The 20,100-nt window shown below is 47.6% G+C and overlaps 1 protein-coding gene across 1 annotated transcript; it reads left to right on the top strand.

The window, feature by feature from the left end:
* The first annotated feature begins 2,708 nt into the window (after nucleotides 1–2,708).
* LOC119035999 (leukocyte immunoglobulin-like receptor subfamily A member 3) lies at nucleotides 2,709–19,060 on the top strand. Its single transcript, XM_053656740.1, is given in 12 exon segments — nucleotides 2,709–2,727; nucleotides 13,381–13,416; nucleotides 13,588–13,731; nucleotides 13,734–13,871; nucleotides 14,023–14,328; nucleotides 14,547–14,828; nucleotides 15,129–15,428; nucleotides 17,112–17,147; nucleotides 17,320–17,604; nucleotides 17,755–18,060; nucleotides 18,286–18,567; nucleotides 18,975–19,060. Coding segments are annotated over 12 exon segments (2,220 nt in total).
* The last annotated feature ends 1,040 nt before the right edge of the window (nucleotides 19,061–20,100 follow it).

Raw genomic sequence — 20,100 nt, 5'->3', positions numbered from 1 at the left:
TGTATGACTTCATAAAACTGCAATAAATTTCATTGTAAAAGACTAGTTTGGGAGGAAGTAATACAAACCATCATGAAAAACACTGCCCAGTCAGGTGAAGGATGCTCTGTGCATCAGATGATGGACCTGGTGTGTTTGCTCCAGAAACTCCACAGGTGTGTGGAGTGGTGGTCAGGGGTGTTTGTAAACCAGCTCCCAGAAAACACCATTGTTTTGATTAGGCCTGATTGTATCACTTCCCTAATTCCTGGTTGTAAATACTCCTTTCTTCCTTCCTTTTTATTTTTTGCTGTTATTTATTTTTTATTTTTAAAATATTTTAAAGTTATTATTGCACTACGGTTCTCCCGATTTCCCCCTATACTCACCTCCACCCATTTCACACAGGCCCCACTGGGCTCCAACACTCAATTCCCACCCTGTGGTCCGTGTTCCTGGGTCATTCATACACTTTCTTCTCTAGTCCCTTCCCCTTCTGTCTTCTTGATGGCCAGGAGAGTGTTCCCCACTGTGTTGCATATCCCTGGTGTTTCCCCAGTTCTATCAAGGTCACTGACCCCAGCACGCACATTTTAGGCCAATGGCAGTGGTTACCCTAAGGATTACTTCACCCAAGGAGTTCAGGTCCAGCTCCCTGGGCATAAAGTGCACTGGACCAGCAGGCACAGAGCAGGGGCCCCACCCGAGGGTGGGTATGAGGAGAGTGTCTCTCCCGGGCCCAAAGTTACTGCCATGCCACCTGCTCCAGGAGCCAGGATCCCCACGAACCAGCATTGTGGCCCCCAGTCCCTAGGAGGCGCTGCACCACCCTTCCCGTCCCCCTCCCTCTGGTCCCTGTCCTCCCGCTCCTAGGCCTGATCCTGTGCCTGAGCCGCTACCACCAGAGCCACTGCACTCCCTTCCCAGGCTGCACTAAAGCTCCTTCAAGTCCGTGCACCTCACATCACCCGTGCTTGCCACAGGCAGGGCTGCCACAAGAAGTTCCTGCACACTGGCAGAAGCCTGTCCCTGCAGAGTGCACAGGGGACAGAAGCCCCTCCCCTGCCTTCTCTGTTCCAAGCCCTTCACCAGCAGCAACAACCTGTCCAAGTTGATCTGCCCCCAACCCGCTTCTGCCTTAACTGCTCAGGGGCTCGCACCCATCCCCCCACAGCTTGGCCAGAGCCCTGCACACAGCCCAGACCCTGCTGGCCCCTGGGTCCCTTGCAGCCCCGCCCCATGCTCGCCCTGCCCAGAGCAGTAGCAACAGGCTTGTTATGGAGGCTCAGTTTCAGGGACCCCTGAGGACCTAACATGCCTCTGATCCCATCAAAAAGCAAGGAGGAGGTCTGAGACTGCAATGGGGTCAGCTGGACCTTGGAGATGGCATGGGGACTAGGTGCCCCTGTCTGTGAAAGTCATGGCCTATTATTTAAAATAACATTAAAGAAAAATATAGACAAGAGTTTACCAACTGGCCAGATACACTGAAAGATGAGGACCAGACCTACAACCTGAGAATCCGGCCACAAGAGGGAGCCACAAGCACGAAGCTGGCCCATCCACACAAGGTCCCAGAAGCCCCAGACACACTCAGGACCAACAGAAAGGGTCTCTCACTTGAGGGCAGCTGGTTGGGCTTGCAGGAGGTGACTGTGGCATCAAATACAAAAAGAGAACACATCACTCCGCAGATCAGGAAGAATCACAATGTCAGCCATCACCAAAGACCATAATAAAATCCCAATAACTTAACCCGAAGTCAGGGAGAACTGCCATTTACCCAGCATGTAATTCAAAAGACGCTCCACGACTACAAGACACAAACAGAAAGACATTTCAATAAAGTCAGGAAAACATTGCATGGACCAAACAGCAAATTCAACAAAGAGACAGAAATCATCAAATAAAACCCATCAATTTCATGCTGGGAAAAGTAACTCAATGAAATGCACAGTGGTACAGAGGGCATCAGCCAAAGAATAAATCAAAAAAATAATACAAGAGGCCAATATTCTTCTTGAACAAACATACAAAATATCTCAATGAACGTTAGCATGACGAATTCATAAGCACATTAAACCTCTTGCACACCATGATCAAATGGGATTTAACACAGGGTCCTGATAGTAGTGAACAATACTTTAACATGTGTAAATCAATAAGGGTTTTCACCACAATAATAAAGTAAATGATATAAAACATATGCCTGTTTGAATAGATTTAGAGAAGACATTGGACAAAGTACACCATTTTTTTCATAAAAAAACATTTCATAATAACCACTGTCAACACATTGGGGATGGAATGACCACCCCTCAGCACAATAAAGGTCACGTGTGGAAGCCCACAGCCAACATCAGACTCAACACTGAAAAGCTGAGAGTTTCTCTTCTGAGATCAGCAACAGGACAAGGGAAGCCCACTCTCCCCACTCCTGTGAAACTCACACTAACTGTCCTAGGCAGAACCATGAGAAAAGGACAAGAAACACAGACCATGCAAACTGGAAAGAAAGAAATAAAACTGTGTGGATGATACAATCTTTTATATAACCCCCCCAAACACTCCACAAAAAATAGTAAAAACTTAAAAACAAATTCAGTAAATGGCAGGACACACAACAATCATTCAGGAATCAGTGGCATTTCTGTGTGTAAAATATAACAAAATGAGGAAAAGAAATAAAGATTTATTCCCATTTACAATAACATCAAACACAACAGACGATGACCAAGGAGGTGCAAGGTTTGGACACTGAAAACCCTAAGACTTTGGTAAAAGAAATTAAAAGGATGGAAATATATCCTGCATTTACAGTTAGGAAGAATTCACTAAAATGTGTATACTGCCCAATCGACAAATTCACTGCAAGCCCTACCAAAATTTCAACTGCGCTTATCACAGAAATACAAAAGGTGATAATAAAATTCACACAAAACCACTCAAGACCACCAATACCCAAAGCAATCTTGAAAAAGAATACAGCTAAAGGCATCACACTGCCTGGTATCAAATTATGCTACAGAGTTCTAATAATTAAAACAATGGTAATTGCAAAAAAGAAGGAGATACAGACAAATGGAACAGAATCAAAACTTCAGAAATAAACCCATAACTTCCATCCAATATGGAGTTGTAGGTAGACAAATGGTGCCTCCTTGCACAACCAAAACAATGACAACAACAAATTTAAAGCAAAAAACAACCAGAACTGACAGAAAATCAAACTGTATAAAAGTCCAACAACCAAGGAGTTAAAGAACAAACATTCATCCAGACCTGTAGGAGGGCGCAGATGAGCAGCCTGCTGGAGAGGACTCATGGCAAGGCAGCAGCTCATGGACTACAAGGTCCTACATTTGCATGCAAATAAACTGAAAAGAAAAACTGGGGAGTGAGACAGACCAAGCAACCCAGGGTTCCAGTACTGGGAAATAAAGCCTCAAAGCCTCTGACTGAAAACACCTGTGGTGGTTGAGGTGGCAGTAAGAGAAACTCCAAACCTCACAGGGCAGTTTGTTGCAGAGACTAACAGGGTCCTGGAACATACACAAACCCACCACCCAAAAATCAGCAACAGCAGATTCCAATTTGATTGTGGGTAGCAGGGGGAGTGACTGAAAACTGGGAGAGAGCAGAGCAAGTAGCACTGCTCCCTCCCAGATCCTCCCCCACATACAGTGTCATAAGGCACACATGTGGGTTGCCCTGCCCAGTGAACACCTAAGCCTCCTCCCCTTGCTACCTCGAAGGCCTGTCAAGACAAATGAAATGGCCTAAATGAAAGAACAGATCAAACCTCCAGAAAAAAAACTCAGCTAAGTGATGAAGAGATAGCCAGCTTATCACATGCACAGTTCAAAACACTGGTCATCAGGATGCTCACAGAACTGGTGAAATATAGTCACAAATTAGAGGAAAAAATGAAGGCTATGAAAAGTAAAATAAAGGAAAATGTACAGGGAACCAACAGTGCCAGGAAGGAAACCAGGACTCAAATCAATGGTTTGGAGCAGAAGGAAGAGAGAAACATTCATCCAGAAAAGAATGAAGAAACAAGAATTCAAAACAATGAGGAGAAGCTTAGGAACCTCCAGGACATCTTTAAATGTTCCAACATCTGAGTCATAGGGGTGCCAGAAATAAAAAGAGCAAGAAATTGAAAACTTATTTCAACAAAGAATGAAGGAGAACTTCCCCAATCTGCCAAAGGAAATAGACTTTCAGGAACTCCAGGAAGCTCAGAGAGTCCCAAAAAAACCCACGAAGACATATCATACTTACCTTAGCCAAGATTAAAGAGAAGAAGAGAAACTCAAAAGCAGCAAGAGAAAAGGAGATAGTTACTTATAAAGGATCCCATTAGACTTTCAGCTGACTTCTCAAAAGAAACCTTGCAGGCAAGAAGGGGCTGGAAGGAAGTATTCCAAGTCATGAAAGGCAAGGACCTACATCCAAGATTGCTCTATCCAGTAAAGCTTGCATTTAGAATAGAAGAGGAGCTAAACTGCTTCCCAGATAAGGTCAAGTTAAAGGAGTTCATCATCACCCAGCCCTTGTTATATGACATGTTAAACGGACTAATCTAAGAGACAGGAGATCAAAACTATGAATAGTAAAATGACAACAAACTCACAGCTATTAACAATCAAACCTTAAAGAAAATAACTAAGCAAGCAACTAGAACAGGGACAAAAATCACAGAAATGGAGATCACATGGAGGATTATCAGGAGAGGAGTGGGAGGGGGAGAGAGGGAAAAAAGGTACAGAGAAGAAGTAGCATAGATAGTAGGCAGAAAATAGGGGAAGGTTAAGAACAGTATGGGAAATGTAGAAGCCAAAAAACTGATGGGCATGAACTAAAGGATGGGAATGCTGGTGGGAGGGGGTGTGCAGGGTGGAGGGAAATAAAGGGGGAAAAATGGGACAACCGTAATAGCACAATCAATAAAATATATTTTGAAAAAAGAAATAAACCCGTTCATTCACTAATATATGCCAGAGCGAAGAAATCAATGCACTCCTAAAATCTGCCATTGACTTCTGCTTTCACCACTTACATGTACTGTAATGTAGGTGGTGTTAGGTTTCCCACTTTACTGTTTGCATCTGCAGGTCACATCTGCTCTTTGCTCTTCAGGTTTCCTTTCACTGCTCTCTGTGTTTTGGGATAGGTTTTTAGTATTTCATTCTAATCTATCCACTGGAATTCTAACTATGAGTCTTTGTATGTTGCTTTTTCAGTGACAGTTGTAAGTATTATAATATACAACTTCATTTCACAGATTCTGCACAGAGGAGGTTATACTTCATCTCTGCAAGGTCAATGCAAAAGCCTCACAACTGTGCAGGTCCTTTTACACCCACTGCCTTGCGCTGCCGTTGGAGTCTGTGGTCCATCCACACACCTCACACACCACACCAGGCGATGTGCCCATTTCTGCTTTCAACAGCCACATATATATTTTTTAAACTTAGGGACTGAAGTCTAAAGAAGGGAAAGAGAAAGAGAAGGCATGAGGGGCATGAAGATAAATTATGTCCCTCAAAGGGACTGAGAGGAGCTTAGAGGGGTTATATACAGTGTACCTGGGTAACAGGAAGGACATGGTCTTTCAGCTCAGGGACAAGACTATGGGTGGAGGGGTGACCCTCTGCTCATCACAGCCCTCCTCTCCATAGGAATGTACAAGAAACCTTCCCTCTTAGCCCAGCTAGGGCCCTCAGTGCCCTGGGGAGTAAAAGTGACCCTGCAGTGTCAATCTGGGGTCAGGGCTGACACCTTCCACCTGCACAGAGAGGGGTCCCTGGATCCTCCCCAGCAGCTTCATCTGCAGGACACGGCTGCCTCCTCTCAAGCCAACTTCACCATCATCCCTGTGACCTGGGGCTACAGAGGGACCTACAGGTGCTACAGCTCACACAGCTCCTCCCTCTTTCAGCTGTAACACCCCAGTGACCCCCTGGAGCTCCTGGTCCAAGCTGCCTTCCAGCGATCCACTGAGGACCCTAAGATGCCTCTGATCCCACAAGACAGCAAGGAGAGGTCTGAGACTGGACTGCGGTGAGCCAGCTGACGATGGCCGTCTGGCATGAAGGCTGAGGCCTGTGTCTGTAAAACCATGAGCCCTTAATTTAAGGAAAAACAAAACATGAGATGAGAGAGACTGAAAGAGAGAGAGAGAGACAGAGAGAAAGAGAGAGACAGAGAGAGAGAGAGATTGTTTACCTACAACTGTCCAGATACACTGAAAGATGAGGACCAGACCTACAACCTGAGAATCCTGCTACAAGAGGAAGCTACACGCATCCACACAAGGTCCCAGAAGCCCCAGAGCACACGCAGGACAAACAGAAAGGGTCTCTCAGCACCAGGCAGCTGGTCAAGCTTGCAGGAGGTGACTGAAACATCACATACAAAAAGAGAACACACCACTCCAAAGATCAAAAAGAATCAAAGTCTGTGCCATCGACGTTATCATAATAACGTCCCAATAACTAAACCCAAAGACATGGAGAACAACAGTTTGCTCAACAGATAATTCAATAGAAACTCAATGAACTACAATACAAAAATAGAAATACAACTTAATAAAGTCAGGAACACTTTTACATGGGCCAAATTGCAAATTCAACCAAGAGGCAGAAGTCATAAAATAAATCCCATCATTTCTGGGGCTGAAAAGCTAAGTGAATGACATGAACAATGGTACAGAGGGCATCCACCAAAGGGAAGAAAAACAAGAGGCCAATATTCTTGTTGAATATAGATGGAGAATGTCTCAACGAATATTAGCAAGACAAATTCAAGGGCTTGTGAAAAGTTCTGTACACCATGATCAAATGGGATTCAACACACGGTCCTGATAATTGGAAAAAACACCTCAACATGTGCAAATTAATCAACGTTTTCATCACATTAATAAATATATGACATGAAACATGTGCTTCTTTCAACAGATGCAGAGGAGGCATTGGAGAAAACAGACCATTCCTTCATAATAGACTTTTCATAATAAACACTGTCAACACATAGGGGATGGAATGACCATACCTCAGCACAATAAAGGTCATGTGTGGAAGCCCAAAATCAACATCAGACTCAACACTGAAAAGCTGAGAGTTTCTCTTCTGAGATCAGTGACAGAACAAGGAAGCCCACTCTCCCCACTCCTGTGCAACTCACACTACCCATCCTAGGTAGAGGCATCAGACAAGGACAAGAAACAAAGGATCCAAATTGGAAAGGCAGAAATAAAACTGTGTGCAGGTGATATAATCCTATATATTAAAAATCACTGAACAGCCAGTAAAGAATGGTTGAAACTAAAAAACCATTTTAGTAAAGTTGCAGATTACAAAATGAACTTTGAGGAATCAGTGGCATTTTTATATGCAAAATACAAAAACATCAGGAGATGAAATAAAGCTTTAATCCCATTTACAATAACATCAAACACAACAGACGATGACCAAGGAGGTGAAAGGTCTGGACATTGAAAACTCTAAGAGTTTGGTAAAAGAAATGGAAAAGACAGAAATAAATGGAAATATATCCTGCATTTACAGTTAGGAAGGATTCACTAAAATATGTATACTGCCCAAACTACAAATTCAATGCAAGCCCTATCAAAACTTCAAACTACATCCCTGACTGGTGTAGCTTAGTGGATGGAGCACAGGCCTTTGAAGCAAAAGATCATGGTTCAATTCCCTGTCAAGGCACATGACTGGGTTGCAGGCCAGTTCCCAGCAAGGGATGCACAGGAGACAACAATACATTGATATTTCTCTCCCTCTCTCCTTCCCTTCCCCTCTAAAGATAAAAAAAATAAAATCTTAAAAAAAACCCTTCCAACCACAAATTCAATGCAAGTCCTAACAAAACTTCAAATACACTTTTCACAAAAATAGAAAAGATTATACTAAAATTCATACAAGACCACCAAGCCGAAGCAATTTTGAAAAAGAAGAATAGAACTAAAGGCATCACACTGCCTGATATCAAATTATGCTACAGAGTTGTAATAATTAAAACAGCATGATACTTGAAAAAAAAAAGCCACACAAGCCCTGGCTGGTGTAGCTCAGTGGATTGAGCATGGGCCTGTGAAGCAAAGGGTCGCCGGTTCGATTCCCAGTCAGGGCATATGCCTGGGTTGCAGGCCAGGTTCCCAGTAGGGGACACATGAGAGGCAACCACACATTGATATTTCTCTCCCACTCTTTCTCCTTCCCGTCCCCTCTCTTTAAAAATAAATAAATAAAATATTTTTTTAAAAAGCCACACAGACCAATGGAACAGAATCAGAACTTCAGAAATATACCCACACCTTTCAGCCAAGATGGGGATGTAGGTACAAAAACTGTGCCTCCTCACACAACCAAAACAATGACAACAACAAATTTAAAAACAAAAAACAACCAGAGCTGACAGAAAATCAAACTGTATGGAAGTCCAACAACCAAGGAGTGAAAGAAGAAATATTCATCCAGACCTGTAGGAGTGGTGCAGACAGGCAGCCTTCTGGAGAGGATTCATGGCAAGGCAGCAGCTTATGGACAGGATGGTCCCACATTTGTGTGCAGATACAGTGGGAGGAAAAACTGGGGAGTGAGACAGACAAAGCAACCCAGAGTTCCAGTACCAGAAAGTAAAGCCTCAAAGCCTCTGACTGAAAACACCTGTGCGGGTTGAGGGGGCAGCAGGAGAAACTCCAAGCCTCACAGGAGAGATCCTCAGAGAGACCCACAGGGTCCTAGAATGCACACAAACCCACCCACCCAGGAATCAGCAACAAAAGAGCCCAATTTGATTGTGGGTAGTGGGGGAAGTGAGTAAAAACCAGCAGAGAGCAGAGCAAGCAACATTGTACCCTCTCGAATACTCCCCCACATACAGTACCACAAACACAGAGATGTGGGTTCCCCACCCTGCTGACCACCTATGGCTCCTCCCCTTACTACCTTACAGGCCCACCAAGGCCAATGGAATGGCCCAAAGTAAAGAATAAATTACAGCTCCAGAAAAAAACACAACTAAGCTACGAGGAGATAGTCAGCCTATCACATGCACAGTTCAAAGCACTAGTGATCAGGATTTTCACAGAATTGGTTAAATATAGTCACAAATTAGAGGACAAAATAAAGGCTATGAAAAGTGAAATAAAGAAAAAGATGCAGGAAACCAACAGTGACAGGAAGTAAACCAGGACTCAAATCAATGGTTTGGAGCAGAAGGAAGAAAGAAACATTCAACCAGAAAAGAATGAAGAAACAAGAATTCAAAACAATGAGGAGAAGCTTAGGAAACTCCAGGACATCTTTAAATGTTCCAACATCTGAATCATAGGGGTGCCAGAAGAAAAAAGAGGAGGAGCAAGGAATTGAAAACTTATTTCAACAAAGAATGAAGAACTTCCCCAATCTGCCAAAGGAAATAGACTTTCAAGAAGTCCAGGAAGATCACAGAGTCCCCCAAAAAGAACCTGAGAAGACACATCATATTTACCTTAGCCAAGATTAAAGATAAGAGAATCTTAAAAGCAGCAAGAGAAAAGGAAATAGTTACTTACAAAGGATCCCATTAGACTTTCAGCTGATTTCTCAAAAGAAACCTTGCAGTCTAGAAGAGGATGGAAAGAAGTGTTCCAAGTCATGAAAGTCAAGGATGTACATCCAAGATTGCTCTATCCAGCAAAGCTTGCATTTAGAATGGAATGGTAATAAACTGCTTCCCACATAAGGTCAAGTTAAAGGAGTTCATCATCACCCAACCCTTATTATATGAAATGTTACAGGGACTAAGAAGATCAAAACTATGAATAGTAAAATGACAAGAAACTCACAGCTATTAACAACCAAATCTAAAAAAAAAAAAAAAACCTAGGCAAAAAACTAGAACAGGAACAAAATCACAGAGATGAAGATCACGTGGAGGATTATCAGCAGGGGAGTGGGAGGGGGAGAGAGGGGGGAAAGGTACAGAGAATAAGTAGCATAGATGGTAGGTATAAAATAGACAGGAGAAGGTTAAGAATAGTATGGGAAATGTAGAACCCAAGGAACTGATGGGTATGAACCATGGACATGAACTAAAGGATGGGAATGCTGGTGGGAGGAGGTGTGCAGGGTGGAGGAGAATGAAGGGAGAAAAACGGGACAACTGTAATAGTATAATTAAAATATATATTTTAAAAAGAAATAAAGCCATGCATTAACTAATATATGCTAGAGTGAAGAAATTTAGTATTCTAATGCACTCCTAAAATCTGCCATTTCCTTGTGCTTTCACCACTTATATCTACTGTAATGTAGGTGGTGTTAGGTTTCCCACTTTACTGTTCGTGTGTGCAGGTCACATCTGCTCTTTGCTCTTCAGGTTTCCTTGTACTGCTCCCTGTGTTTGGGATGGTTTTTTAGTATCCATTCTAATCTATCCACTGGAATCCTAACTATGAGTGTTTGTACGTTGCTTTTTCAGTGACAGTTGTAAGTATCATAATATACAACCGCATTTCACAGATTCTACACAGAGGAGGTAATACTTAACCACTGCAAGGTCAATGCAGAAGCCTCACAACTGTGCAGGTCCCTTTACACCCACTGCCTTGTGCTGCCCTTGGAATCTGTGGTCCATCCACACACCTCACACACCATACCAGGTAATGTGCCCATTTCTGCTTTCAACAGCCATATATATATTTTAAGTTAAAAGGATAAAATATGCTATTACATTTACATAAATTTTTACTTAGACATGTTGGTTCTTCTTTAATTGTTGAATTTAAAGGATCCCTTTAGAATTATGTCCCATCTGCTTGAAGAACTTTTCTCTTCTAAACAGGTCAGATCCTCAGGTTTCCTTTATTTCACTTCTATTCTGAAGAAAATTTCCAGAAGAATTCCACCGAACTTTTCCCGCCTCTCAGGACTTTAAACCGTTCTGACCCTGATGGTTTCTAATGGGAAATCTGCTGTTAATCCAATCATGGTTTCTCATTGTGTGATGTGCTATTTCTGTCTGGGTGGATTCAATTTTCCTTGAGTAGTCTGATGATGCTCATGATGTGTCTGGGCTTGGTTTTCAAAGATTCATAGCTGAGTTTCTTGGGCAGTTGAACTCATGGCTTTCAATAAATTTATGACATGATCAGCTAACTATTTCTTCCAACATTTTGTTTCTTCATTGATAATGCTCTCATTTCGCTCCCAGTTAAGGGATATAAAGTGCTTCACAGATCCCTTATTCTGTCTGTTTTCATTAGAAACCTGACTTCCCTCCACAGGGGCTCTACCTGATGCTACAGAGGGAGTTCCCAGTGTGAGAGGAAGAGCTTTGGTCAGAGGAGGAGGGGCCCTGTGGAGGCAGAACTGACCCAGCATTTTGAAGGGGGCAATGAAGGAAAGGCTGGTGTTGACTGATAGAAACAGGAAGTCAGTGAGGGGGACTGTTTGGGGAAAGGAAATCCCCGGTCCCAGTAGGGTCATACTTTTTCTGACAAACAGTGACCAGTCTCCACAGCACCTCCTCATGCCACACTCTCCTCAAGCGTGGTCCTACTGGTGACAGACCCACTGACCCCTCCAGGCACCAAGAAGAAGGTAGAACAGCCTTGCTTTCTCACTCTTGCACTTCCCGGACTGTCATCCACTCCACTCCATGATGCCCCACTGAGCCCTCTGCATCATGTTTCTGATCCATCACAACACTCAAGATGCCTGGTCATCACATCACCCTCCTTCCTGCACCTCCAATGCAGGCTTCATGCCTTTCTCCAGGTCACTCCTCTCTCCACCTCCTGAGAACTGTTCCTACAAGGGACCTGGTCTGAGCCTGCCTGCTCTGCCCCCTCCACCAGTTCCCACCCTCTGAACAGATCCATGTTGCACCATCTGGCATTCAAGGCTGTCAGTGTTCAGGGGGGAGCTAAACTCACCAGCCCCAGCAAACACCACTCACCCTCCAAAACCAAAACCACCAGTTAACCACACTCCCCTCACCCCAAACCACACACAGAAACTGAGCTATTTCAAAATCCTGTGCTCTCTCCTGATGCTTCCTCCCCGACTCTGAACTGAGTCACCTCCTTCCCAAGATTGAGGCAGAACCAAGAGATGTCCTGTCTCATCCCAGTCAACTGTCAGTGCAGTTAGCATTACAGGTTTGTGTGAATCACTTAACACACTGATGGACACACCATCCATGGGCCAGGTGCATGTTGGAGTTTTATGACTGATGGAGCTCATTATCAGCAGAGCCTGCTGGCATGACGTTTTCAAGTAGGGGTAGCCTTTTAAAAACATAAACCTGTCTATTCCACTGACTTCAAATGCACTCCAGACAATTTGCATGGTGCTCTAGATCTTGTGTGCCTAGAACACAGCCTTCACCTGACTGCAGCCACTCCTGAGAAATGGCCCAGCTCATTCTGTTCAAGGACCTTTCCCTGCCCATGGCCTCTGGACTGATCCCTGCTCATGCCTTGGATCATCCCATCTCTGAGAAAAACACCTTGTTGCATGATGTCCCCCTGTTACTGAACCTCACTGCCTTGTTCTTTCTCCCAACATGGACAGTCTCATGAGAGTATAACTGATCTGTCTGTCGCCCACATATCTGCCTGTCTGTCTTCATTCCTCTGAGCCCTGTGAGTCCAGAGACAGAGTCCTGCAGCTTCAGCAGTGACTCTCCAGGTCCTGGCATGGTGACTGCACCGGGTGACTGCTCAGTACATACTGCCTGAGGGCCTGGCCAGTGGGAAAGAGGAAGGAAAAGGGCACTTACAGGGTCTCAGGAGAGGGAAGTAACTTACCCAAGGAAACAATGGTCTAGAAAAGGCAGAGTGAGAACTGGAACAGAAACTGCCCTGCTCTGAATCCTGCCTGACATTCTTTACCCTAATTTTCCAGGACAGAGGTCACCATCTGGATTTGTGTGTCCCATGAGGTGGGGGCAGGACGTGTGAGGTCTGCTGAGAATCAGATCTGGTTTGAAAGGTCCCAGATCCTGGTGTCTCTTTGACCTTCCTCCAGGCAGCACAGACTGCAGCTGCAGAAGAAACTGTGAGCTGTTGCACAGAGCTGGGATCTTGTCACAGCCTGTGTTTGCCTGTCTGGCTGGAACCTGTGGACTTCCTACATCACTGGCCCCACTGAGGACCCTGTGCGACACATCATGACATTGACACTCACTACTCTTCTCTGGCTTGGTGAGTTTTGGGGAAAGAGAAGAAAGGGTCCCAACCCTGCCATGTCCAGGGCTCAGGAGCTAAATGGGGACAGGACTTCAAGGTGATAAAAAAGGGGCTCAGCCCCAGGTCTGATCCCAGCACTCAGGGGCCCAGACCAGGCCTGTGTGTGGGTGAAGGATAATCTCACAGGAACTCTCTTCCAGGGCTGTGTCAGGCACCATGGCAACAGGTCCAGGCAGGTGAGTCCTCCCCCAGAGCTCCTCCTTTAGTGCAAAAATGCCCCTGGGCAAATGGGGGACACAGTGGGTCTGGGCTGATGGTGACCAGTGTGGGATGGGCCTGAGAGTGACAGCTATGGAAAGTGAGGGGACAAGGACCCTCCTGACACTGCAGATCTGATTCCTTTCTAGCAGTTCTCCCCAAACCCTCCATCTGGGCTGACCCAGGCCCCATCATCAGCAAGGGGAGCCCTGTGACCATCTGGTGTCAGGGGTCTCTGCTGGCAGATGCCTACAGTCTGTATAAAGAAAGGGGCTCTCCACTCTCGGATATGAGGCCCCACAGGCCTCCAGCAACAAGACTGAATTCCTCATTCAGTCCATGAGCTCACAGAATGCAGGGCGGTACCAGTGTGCATACAGCACTGGGGACAGACTGTCTCAGAGGAGTGAGCCCTTGCTCCTGGTGCTGACAGGTAAAGGGAAACCTGGGTCTCCTCCCCACTGTGGGGTCCTCCTCAGAAGATGAACAGAGTGAGGTTTTAGGGGGGCCACATTCCTCACAGCCCACTTCTGGAAAATGTACAGTGACAGTCCCCTTTAACTCAGATCTTCCTTCTCCCTCAGGAGAGCACAGCGCACCCTCTCTCTCAGCCCACCCAGGCCCTGTGGTGACCTCAGGAGGGAAGGTATCCCTCCATTGCAGCTCACAGTCCAAATGGGACACTTTCCACCTACTGAAGGAGGGAGGTGCTGAGCAGCTCAAACATAGCAAATTGGAACGAAAGTACTCTGCTAGCAGGTGGAAGGCTGTCTTTCCTGTGGGCCCCCTGAGCTCCTCCCATGGGGGGACCTACAGATGCTATGGTTCCAACAGCTCCAACCCCAATGTGTGGTCACAGCCCAGTGTCCCTCTGCACCTCGAGGTCACAGGTGAGGTGGCCCAAACTTGGTGTTAGTACTTTTTGTGCCCCAAATAACTGATTTAAACCTTGTGCCTAGTAAAGCTGTGGAGGTTGTGGGGGTCACTGACAGGGTTTTACTGGGGATAGAACTACAGAAAGGAATCTTAGGGAGGAACAAGTGAGAGCTCTCCCTGTAACCCAGGGGTGGTGTGTGTATCCCCTGAGTGACAATGACCTTCTCCCCAGGTGTGTACAAACAACCATCTATCTTGGCCCAGCCAGGGCCCCTGGTGCTGCCTGGAGTCAGGCTGACTCTCCAGTGTCACTCGGAGCCTGGTTTTGACAGATTCGCTCTGACCAAGGATGAAGGGCCCACACACCCTCAGAGTCTCCATGAGCAGCACAGCCCCGACTTCCCTCTGGGCCCTGTGAACCTCACCCATGGGGGCCGATACAGATGCTACAGTGGACACAACCTCTCTTATCTGTGGTCGGCCCCTAGTGCCCCCCTGGACATTTTGATTGCAGGTGAGGGGCTCTGCCCTGCCCCCTGTCCTGACTGTCTGCTCAGGGCCAGGCCCGGGGTCACAGTGGTGGTGATGGGGTCCAGGTCAGGGTCCTGGAGCAGTGGCTGAAAAGGGCTGGGGTCTAGGGGAAGGAGTGAGAAAAGGCAAATGAGAAGTATGAAGATCAAAGACACCCACTCACAGGGGCTGAGAGGAGTTCAGAGGGGTCATAGAGTGTCTCTGAGGAAGGACTTGGTCCATCAGGGTCAAGGATATCTGGGGAGATGTGACTTCCTGCACATCACAGTCCTCCTCTTCACAGGAACGTACAGGAAACCCTTCCTCTTAGCCCAGCCAGGGCCCTCAGTGCCATTGGGAGCAAATGTGACCCTGCAGTGCTACTCTGAAGTCAGGGCTGACACCTTCCTCCTGCACAGGGAGGGATCCCTGGACCCTCCCCAGCAGCTTCGTCTGTGGGACACACTAGCCCCCTCACAGGCCAAATTCACCATCAGCCCTGTGACCTGGGGCCACCACGGGACCTACAGGTGCTACAGCTCACGCAGCTCCTCCCCCTTCCAGCTGTCACAGCCCAGTGACCCCCTGGAGCTCCTGGTCTCAGGTGAGGGACCCCCACCCCACGTCCACTGATGGAGCAGACTCTGTCCCAGGACAGCTCTGAGCTGGGAGAGGAAGGAGGGGGAAACAGTGAGGTCAGCAATAGGGAGAATTCCACCCCAGAAAGAAATGGTGAAAGTGGGGAGTCCCCACCCTCTCCATACCTCACCCTACCTGAGGGTCTATTCAGTCCTGGCTTGTGCAAGGAGGAGACTGAAGTAGGTGAGGAGACAACATTTTGGGGACATCTACTGGACTATAGGAGACATGAGGAGGCAGGCACACCCACAGCCTCCCCTGTTCCTGTGTCATCAGCTGGGGTCTGCAGACCCTCCTCCACACGGACAAACTTCATGCCTGTTGGGTAGCAGAATCCCCTTAGCCCAGAGGAGACACAGACTCCACCAGGCTTCTGCTATTTCTCACTTTATACTTCAACACATCAAATAGTTCCAGAAGGCCTTGTTTCCTAAAGTTCTGGGGATAAAGATGGAGACATAAGGAAGGGGCTTCTTGTCTGAAGTAGCAGGGTGGTCACTGGGACCCACGTGGTCAGCAGGGAGGAAGTACATGAAGGGGAAGTTGCCCAGCTCAGGTAGGGAGAAAACAGCAGGAGCCACTCCTGCCTTTGTCTATGTTGCTGATTCAAGGTCCCTGAGCTGTTCTGGTCCCTGAGAAATAAATTCTACATAGGAGAGAGAATCAGGGAGGCCTCTCCTTTATGGATTAGACTGAAGGGGGTCCTTTGACAGTCTAAATCGATGTGGAGTTGACACAGCCCCTTCAACTGAATTTCAGAGACAACATCCTACCTGTGTCTAGGACACGCTTTTCCCATCTGTCAGAGCAGAATCCAGTCCAGGATTTGAAAATGCTCAGTCACTTTAGAACTTTGATGCCAGAGAATCCCTGTGGGAGAAAGAACATGAGCCCCCATTGAACTTGTCCTGTGTCCACCAGGGACCACTGTAAATATATGGTTGGGGGAAGACAGCAGGATTTCTGCTCTTTTTCCATGACACCCGCTGGTCATCTGTGTCAGGTCATCCTCCAGAACACTTCCACCAGAACTCCTGTCAGTGCCCTCTCCCCCTTTCACAGTTCCCTGCACTGCCTGTGACTTCATTTGTCACATCATCAAGGTCTGTCTGTGATCTACAGAGATCTGTGTTTTCATGAAGGTGTGCATGTAAAGACTTTACTTTTTCATTTATCTTTTTGCTACTTTCTTACCAATATTCCTATTTCATTACAAGCTGAATGAACATTTAGAGGTTATGTTAAACTTGGCAATTCTCAAAACCAAACCACCTGTGCTGTACACAGTCTATTATTTATGTTTTTGAAAAAAAGACTGATAAGAAGTAGAAACGAATGTGACATGGAAATTATGTTCCCGAGACAGAGACACAAGGAGGCAGCTGAGGTAAAGCAGTGAAAACATACCTCCAGCCATCACTCCTTCATGTCCTGACATTCAGGACAAATTAAAGTATCCTGTGGGCATCTTGGCTTCCCAGAGCAATGCAAGTCCATACCCCAGAGGTGTCACCTCAAGGAATTGAGTTTGTTACTGTTAGTTTGACAGACCCATTGAAGATTAGAAAGGAGACAACCTAAGCCATCCTACACCTTTTCTCTCATGTCCTATCAGTTGAAGGTTAACCTCACAGGAACTTTCTTCCAGGGCTACATTGGGGTCCGTGGGACCAGGTCCAAACAGGTGAGTCTTCCTCCAGACCTCCTCCTTCAGCACAATGATGACCCTGGGTAGCTGGAAGAGACACACAGTGGGTTTGGGCTGATGGTAACTAGTGTAGCAGAGATCTTAGAGTGACAACTGGGGAAACAGGAAATAAGGCTCCCCTGACCCTACAGATCTGATTCCTTTCTAGGAGTTCACCCCAAACCCTCCATCTGGGCTGACCCAGGCCCCATCGTCAGCAAGGGGAGCCCTGTGACCATCTGGTGTCAGGGGTCTCTGCAGGCAGATGGCTATGTTCTGTATAAAGAGAGGAGTCCAGAGCCCTTGGACACAAGCATCCCACAGGCCTCCAGCAACAAGACCGAGTTCCTCATTCAGTCCATGGGCTCACAGCAAACAGGGCTGTACCAGTGTGCATACAGCACTGGGGGCACAGTGTCTGAGAGGAGTGAGCCCCTGCTCCTGGTGCTGACAGGTAAGGGGGAATCTGGTCTCCTCCACACCATGGGCTCCTCAGTGGATGAAGGGAACAGAGTGTTTATAGGGCGCCCTAACCCCTCATAGTCTACTCCTGGGGAAATTGGGGTGACAGTTCCCTTTAACTCAGATCCTCCTTCTCCCTCAGGAGAACACAGTGGACCCTCTCTCTCAGCCCAGCTAGGCCCTGTGGTGAACTCAGGAGGGAATGTGTTCCTCTTGTGCAGCTCAGAGTCCACATGGGACACTTTCCACCTGCTGAAAGAGGGAGGGGCTGAGCTGCTTCAACACAAGAAATCAGAACACAGACCCTATGAGAGAAGGTGGCAGGCCGTCTTCCCTGTGGGTCCCGTGAGCCCCTCTCATGGAGGGACCTACAGATGCTATGGCTCCTCCAGCTCCACCCCCAATGTGTGGTCACAGCCCAGTGCCCCTCTGCACCTCGAGGTCACAGGTGAGGTGGCCCACACTTGGCTGCAATTCTTTCCTGGGCCCCAAATAACTGATCTAAACCTTCCACCTAGTAAAGCCCTAGGGGATGTGGGGGTCGGTGACTCGGGTTTTTTAAGGACAGAACCACAGGCAAGAGACTTAGGGATGGACAACTGAGAGCTCTCCCTGCAGCCCCAGTGGGTGGTGGGTGTGTGTGTCCTCTGGGTGACAATGACATGCTCCCCAGGTGTGTACAGGGAGCCCTTCCTCTCAGCCCAGCCTGGCCCCCTGCTTCTGCCTGGAGACAGCCTGACCCTCCAGTGTCACTCAGAGCCCGGCTTTGACAGATTTGCTCTGACCAAGGATGAGGGGCCCACACCCCCCCAGCATCTCCATGGACAGCACAGCCCCGATTTCCCCCTTGGCCCTGTGAACCTCACCCATGGGGGTCGGTACAGGTGCTACAGTGGACACAACCTCTCCTATGTGTGGTCAGCCCCCAGCGCACCCCTGGACATCCTGATCACAGGTGAGAACCACAGCCCTGCCCCCTGTCCTGACTGTCTGCTCAGGGCTGTGTCCTGGGGTCTCCATGGTGATGATGGGCTCTAGGCAAGGGTCCTGGATCAGAGGCTGATGGGGCTGAGGTCTAGGAGAGAGAGAGTGAGGGGCATGAAGATATAAGATGCCCACTCAGAGGGAATGAGAGGAGTGGACAGGGGTCACAGACAGTGTCCTTGGGAAAAGACATGGTCCCTCAGCTCAGGGTCAAGGGTATGTAGGGAGGGCAACTCTGCACATCACAGCCCTCCTCTCCCCAGGAATGTACAGGAAACCCTCCCTCTCAGTCCAGCCGGGGCCCTTGGTGCCCTGGGGAGCGAACGTGACCCTGCAGTGTCGATCTGAGGTCAGGGCTGACACCTTCCACCTGCACAGGGAGAGGTCCCCGGATCCTCCCCAGCCTCTTCATCTCCAGGACACTGCTGCCCCCTCTCAGGCCAACTTCACCATCACCCTTGTGACCTGGGGCCACAGAGGGACCTACAGGTGCTACAGCTCACTCAGCTCCTCCCCCTTTCAGCTGTCACAGCCCAGCGACCCCCTGGAGCTCCTGGTCTCAGGTGAGGTACTGTCACCCTATGTCCACTGAGGGAGCAGATTCTGTCCCAGGACAGCTCTGGGCTGGGATGGGAAGGAGGGTGAAACAGTGAGGTCAGCAATAGAAGGAATCACACCCCATAAATGATGGAGAAGATGGGGAGTCCCCACCCTCTCCATGCCTCACCCCACACGAGGTTCTATCCAGGGCTGGTGTGTTCAGTTAAGACACTGAAGTGTGGGAAGGGGTAACATTTGGGGGACATCTACTGGACTATAGGAGACATGAGGAGGCAGGCACACCCACAGCCTCCCCTGTTCCTGTGTCATGCAGCAGCTGGGGTCTGCAGTCCCTCCTCCACACGGACAAACTTCATGTCTTTTGGGTAGCAGAGTCCCCTTGGCCCAGAGAAGACACACACTCAACCATTATACATTTCAATACTTCAAATAGTTCCAGAAGGCCTTGTTTCCTAACGTCCTGGGGATAAAGTTGGAGATGTAAAGAAGGAACCTCTTGTCTCAAGGAGCAGGATGGTCATTGGGTCCCATGTGATCAGTGGGGAGGAAATACGTGAAGGGGAAGACGCCCAGCCCAGGTGGGGTGAAAACAGAAGGAGCCACAACTGCCTCTGTCTGTGTTGCTGATTCAGGGCCCCTGGGCTGTTCTGGTTCTCGTAAAATCACGCCCACATGGGAGACACTGTCAAGGAGGCTCCCATTGTGGGTCAGGGTGAGTCATAACCAGGGATAGGAGTCAGAGATCCTCTGACAGTCTGAACCGATATGGAGCTGGCTCAGCCCCCTTGATGTGCATCCCACTGACAAAATCCTACCTGTATCTGGGACTCCCTTCTCCCATCTATCAGAGCACAATCCATTCCAGGATCTGATAAAGCTCAGTTAGTTTACAACTTTGATGCCAGAGAATCCCTGTGGGAGAAAGAACATGAACCCCACTCTG

The sequence above is a fragment of the Artibeus jamaicensis genome, unplaced genomic scaffold (genome assembly GCF_021234435.1).
Source record: "Artibeus jamaicensis isolate MK-2021 breed Jamaican fruit bat unplaced genomic scaffold, CSHL_Jam_final scaffold_2693, whole genome shotgun sequence".
Taxonomy (NCBI): Eukaryota; Metazoa; Chordata; class Mammalia; order Chiroptera; family Phyllostomidae; genus Artibeus; species Artibeus jamaicensis.
The sequence above is the reverse complement of the archived record's forward strand: the minus strand, read 5'-3'. Positions and strand labels throughout refer to the sequence as shown.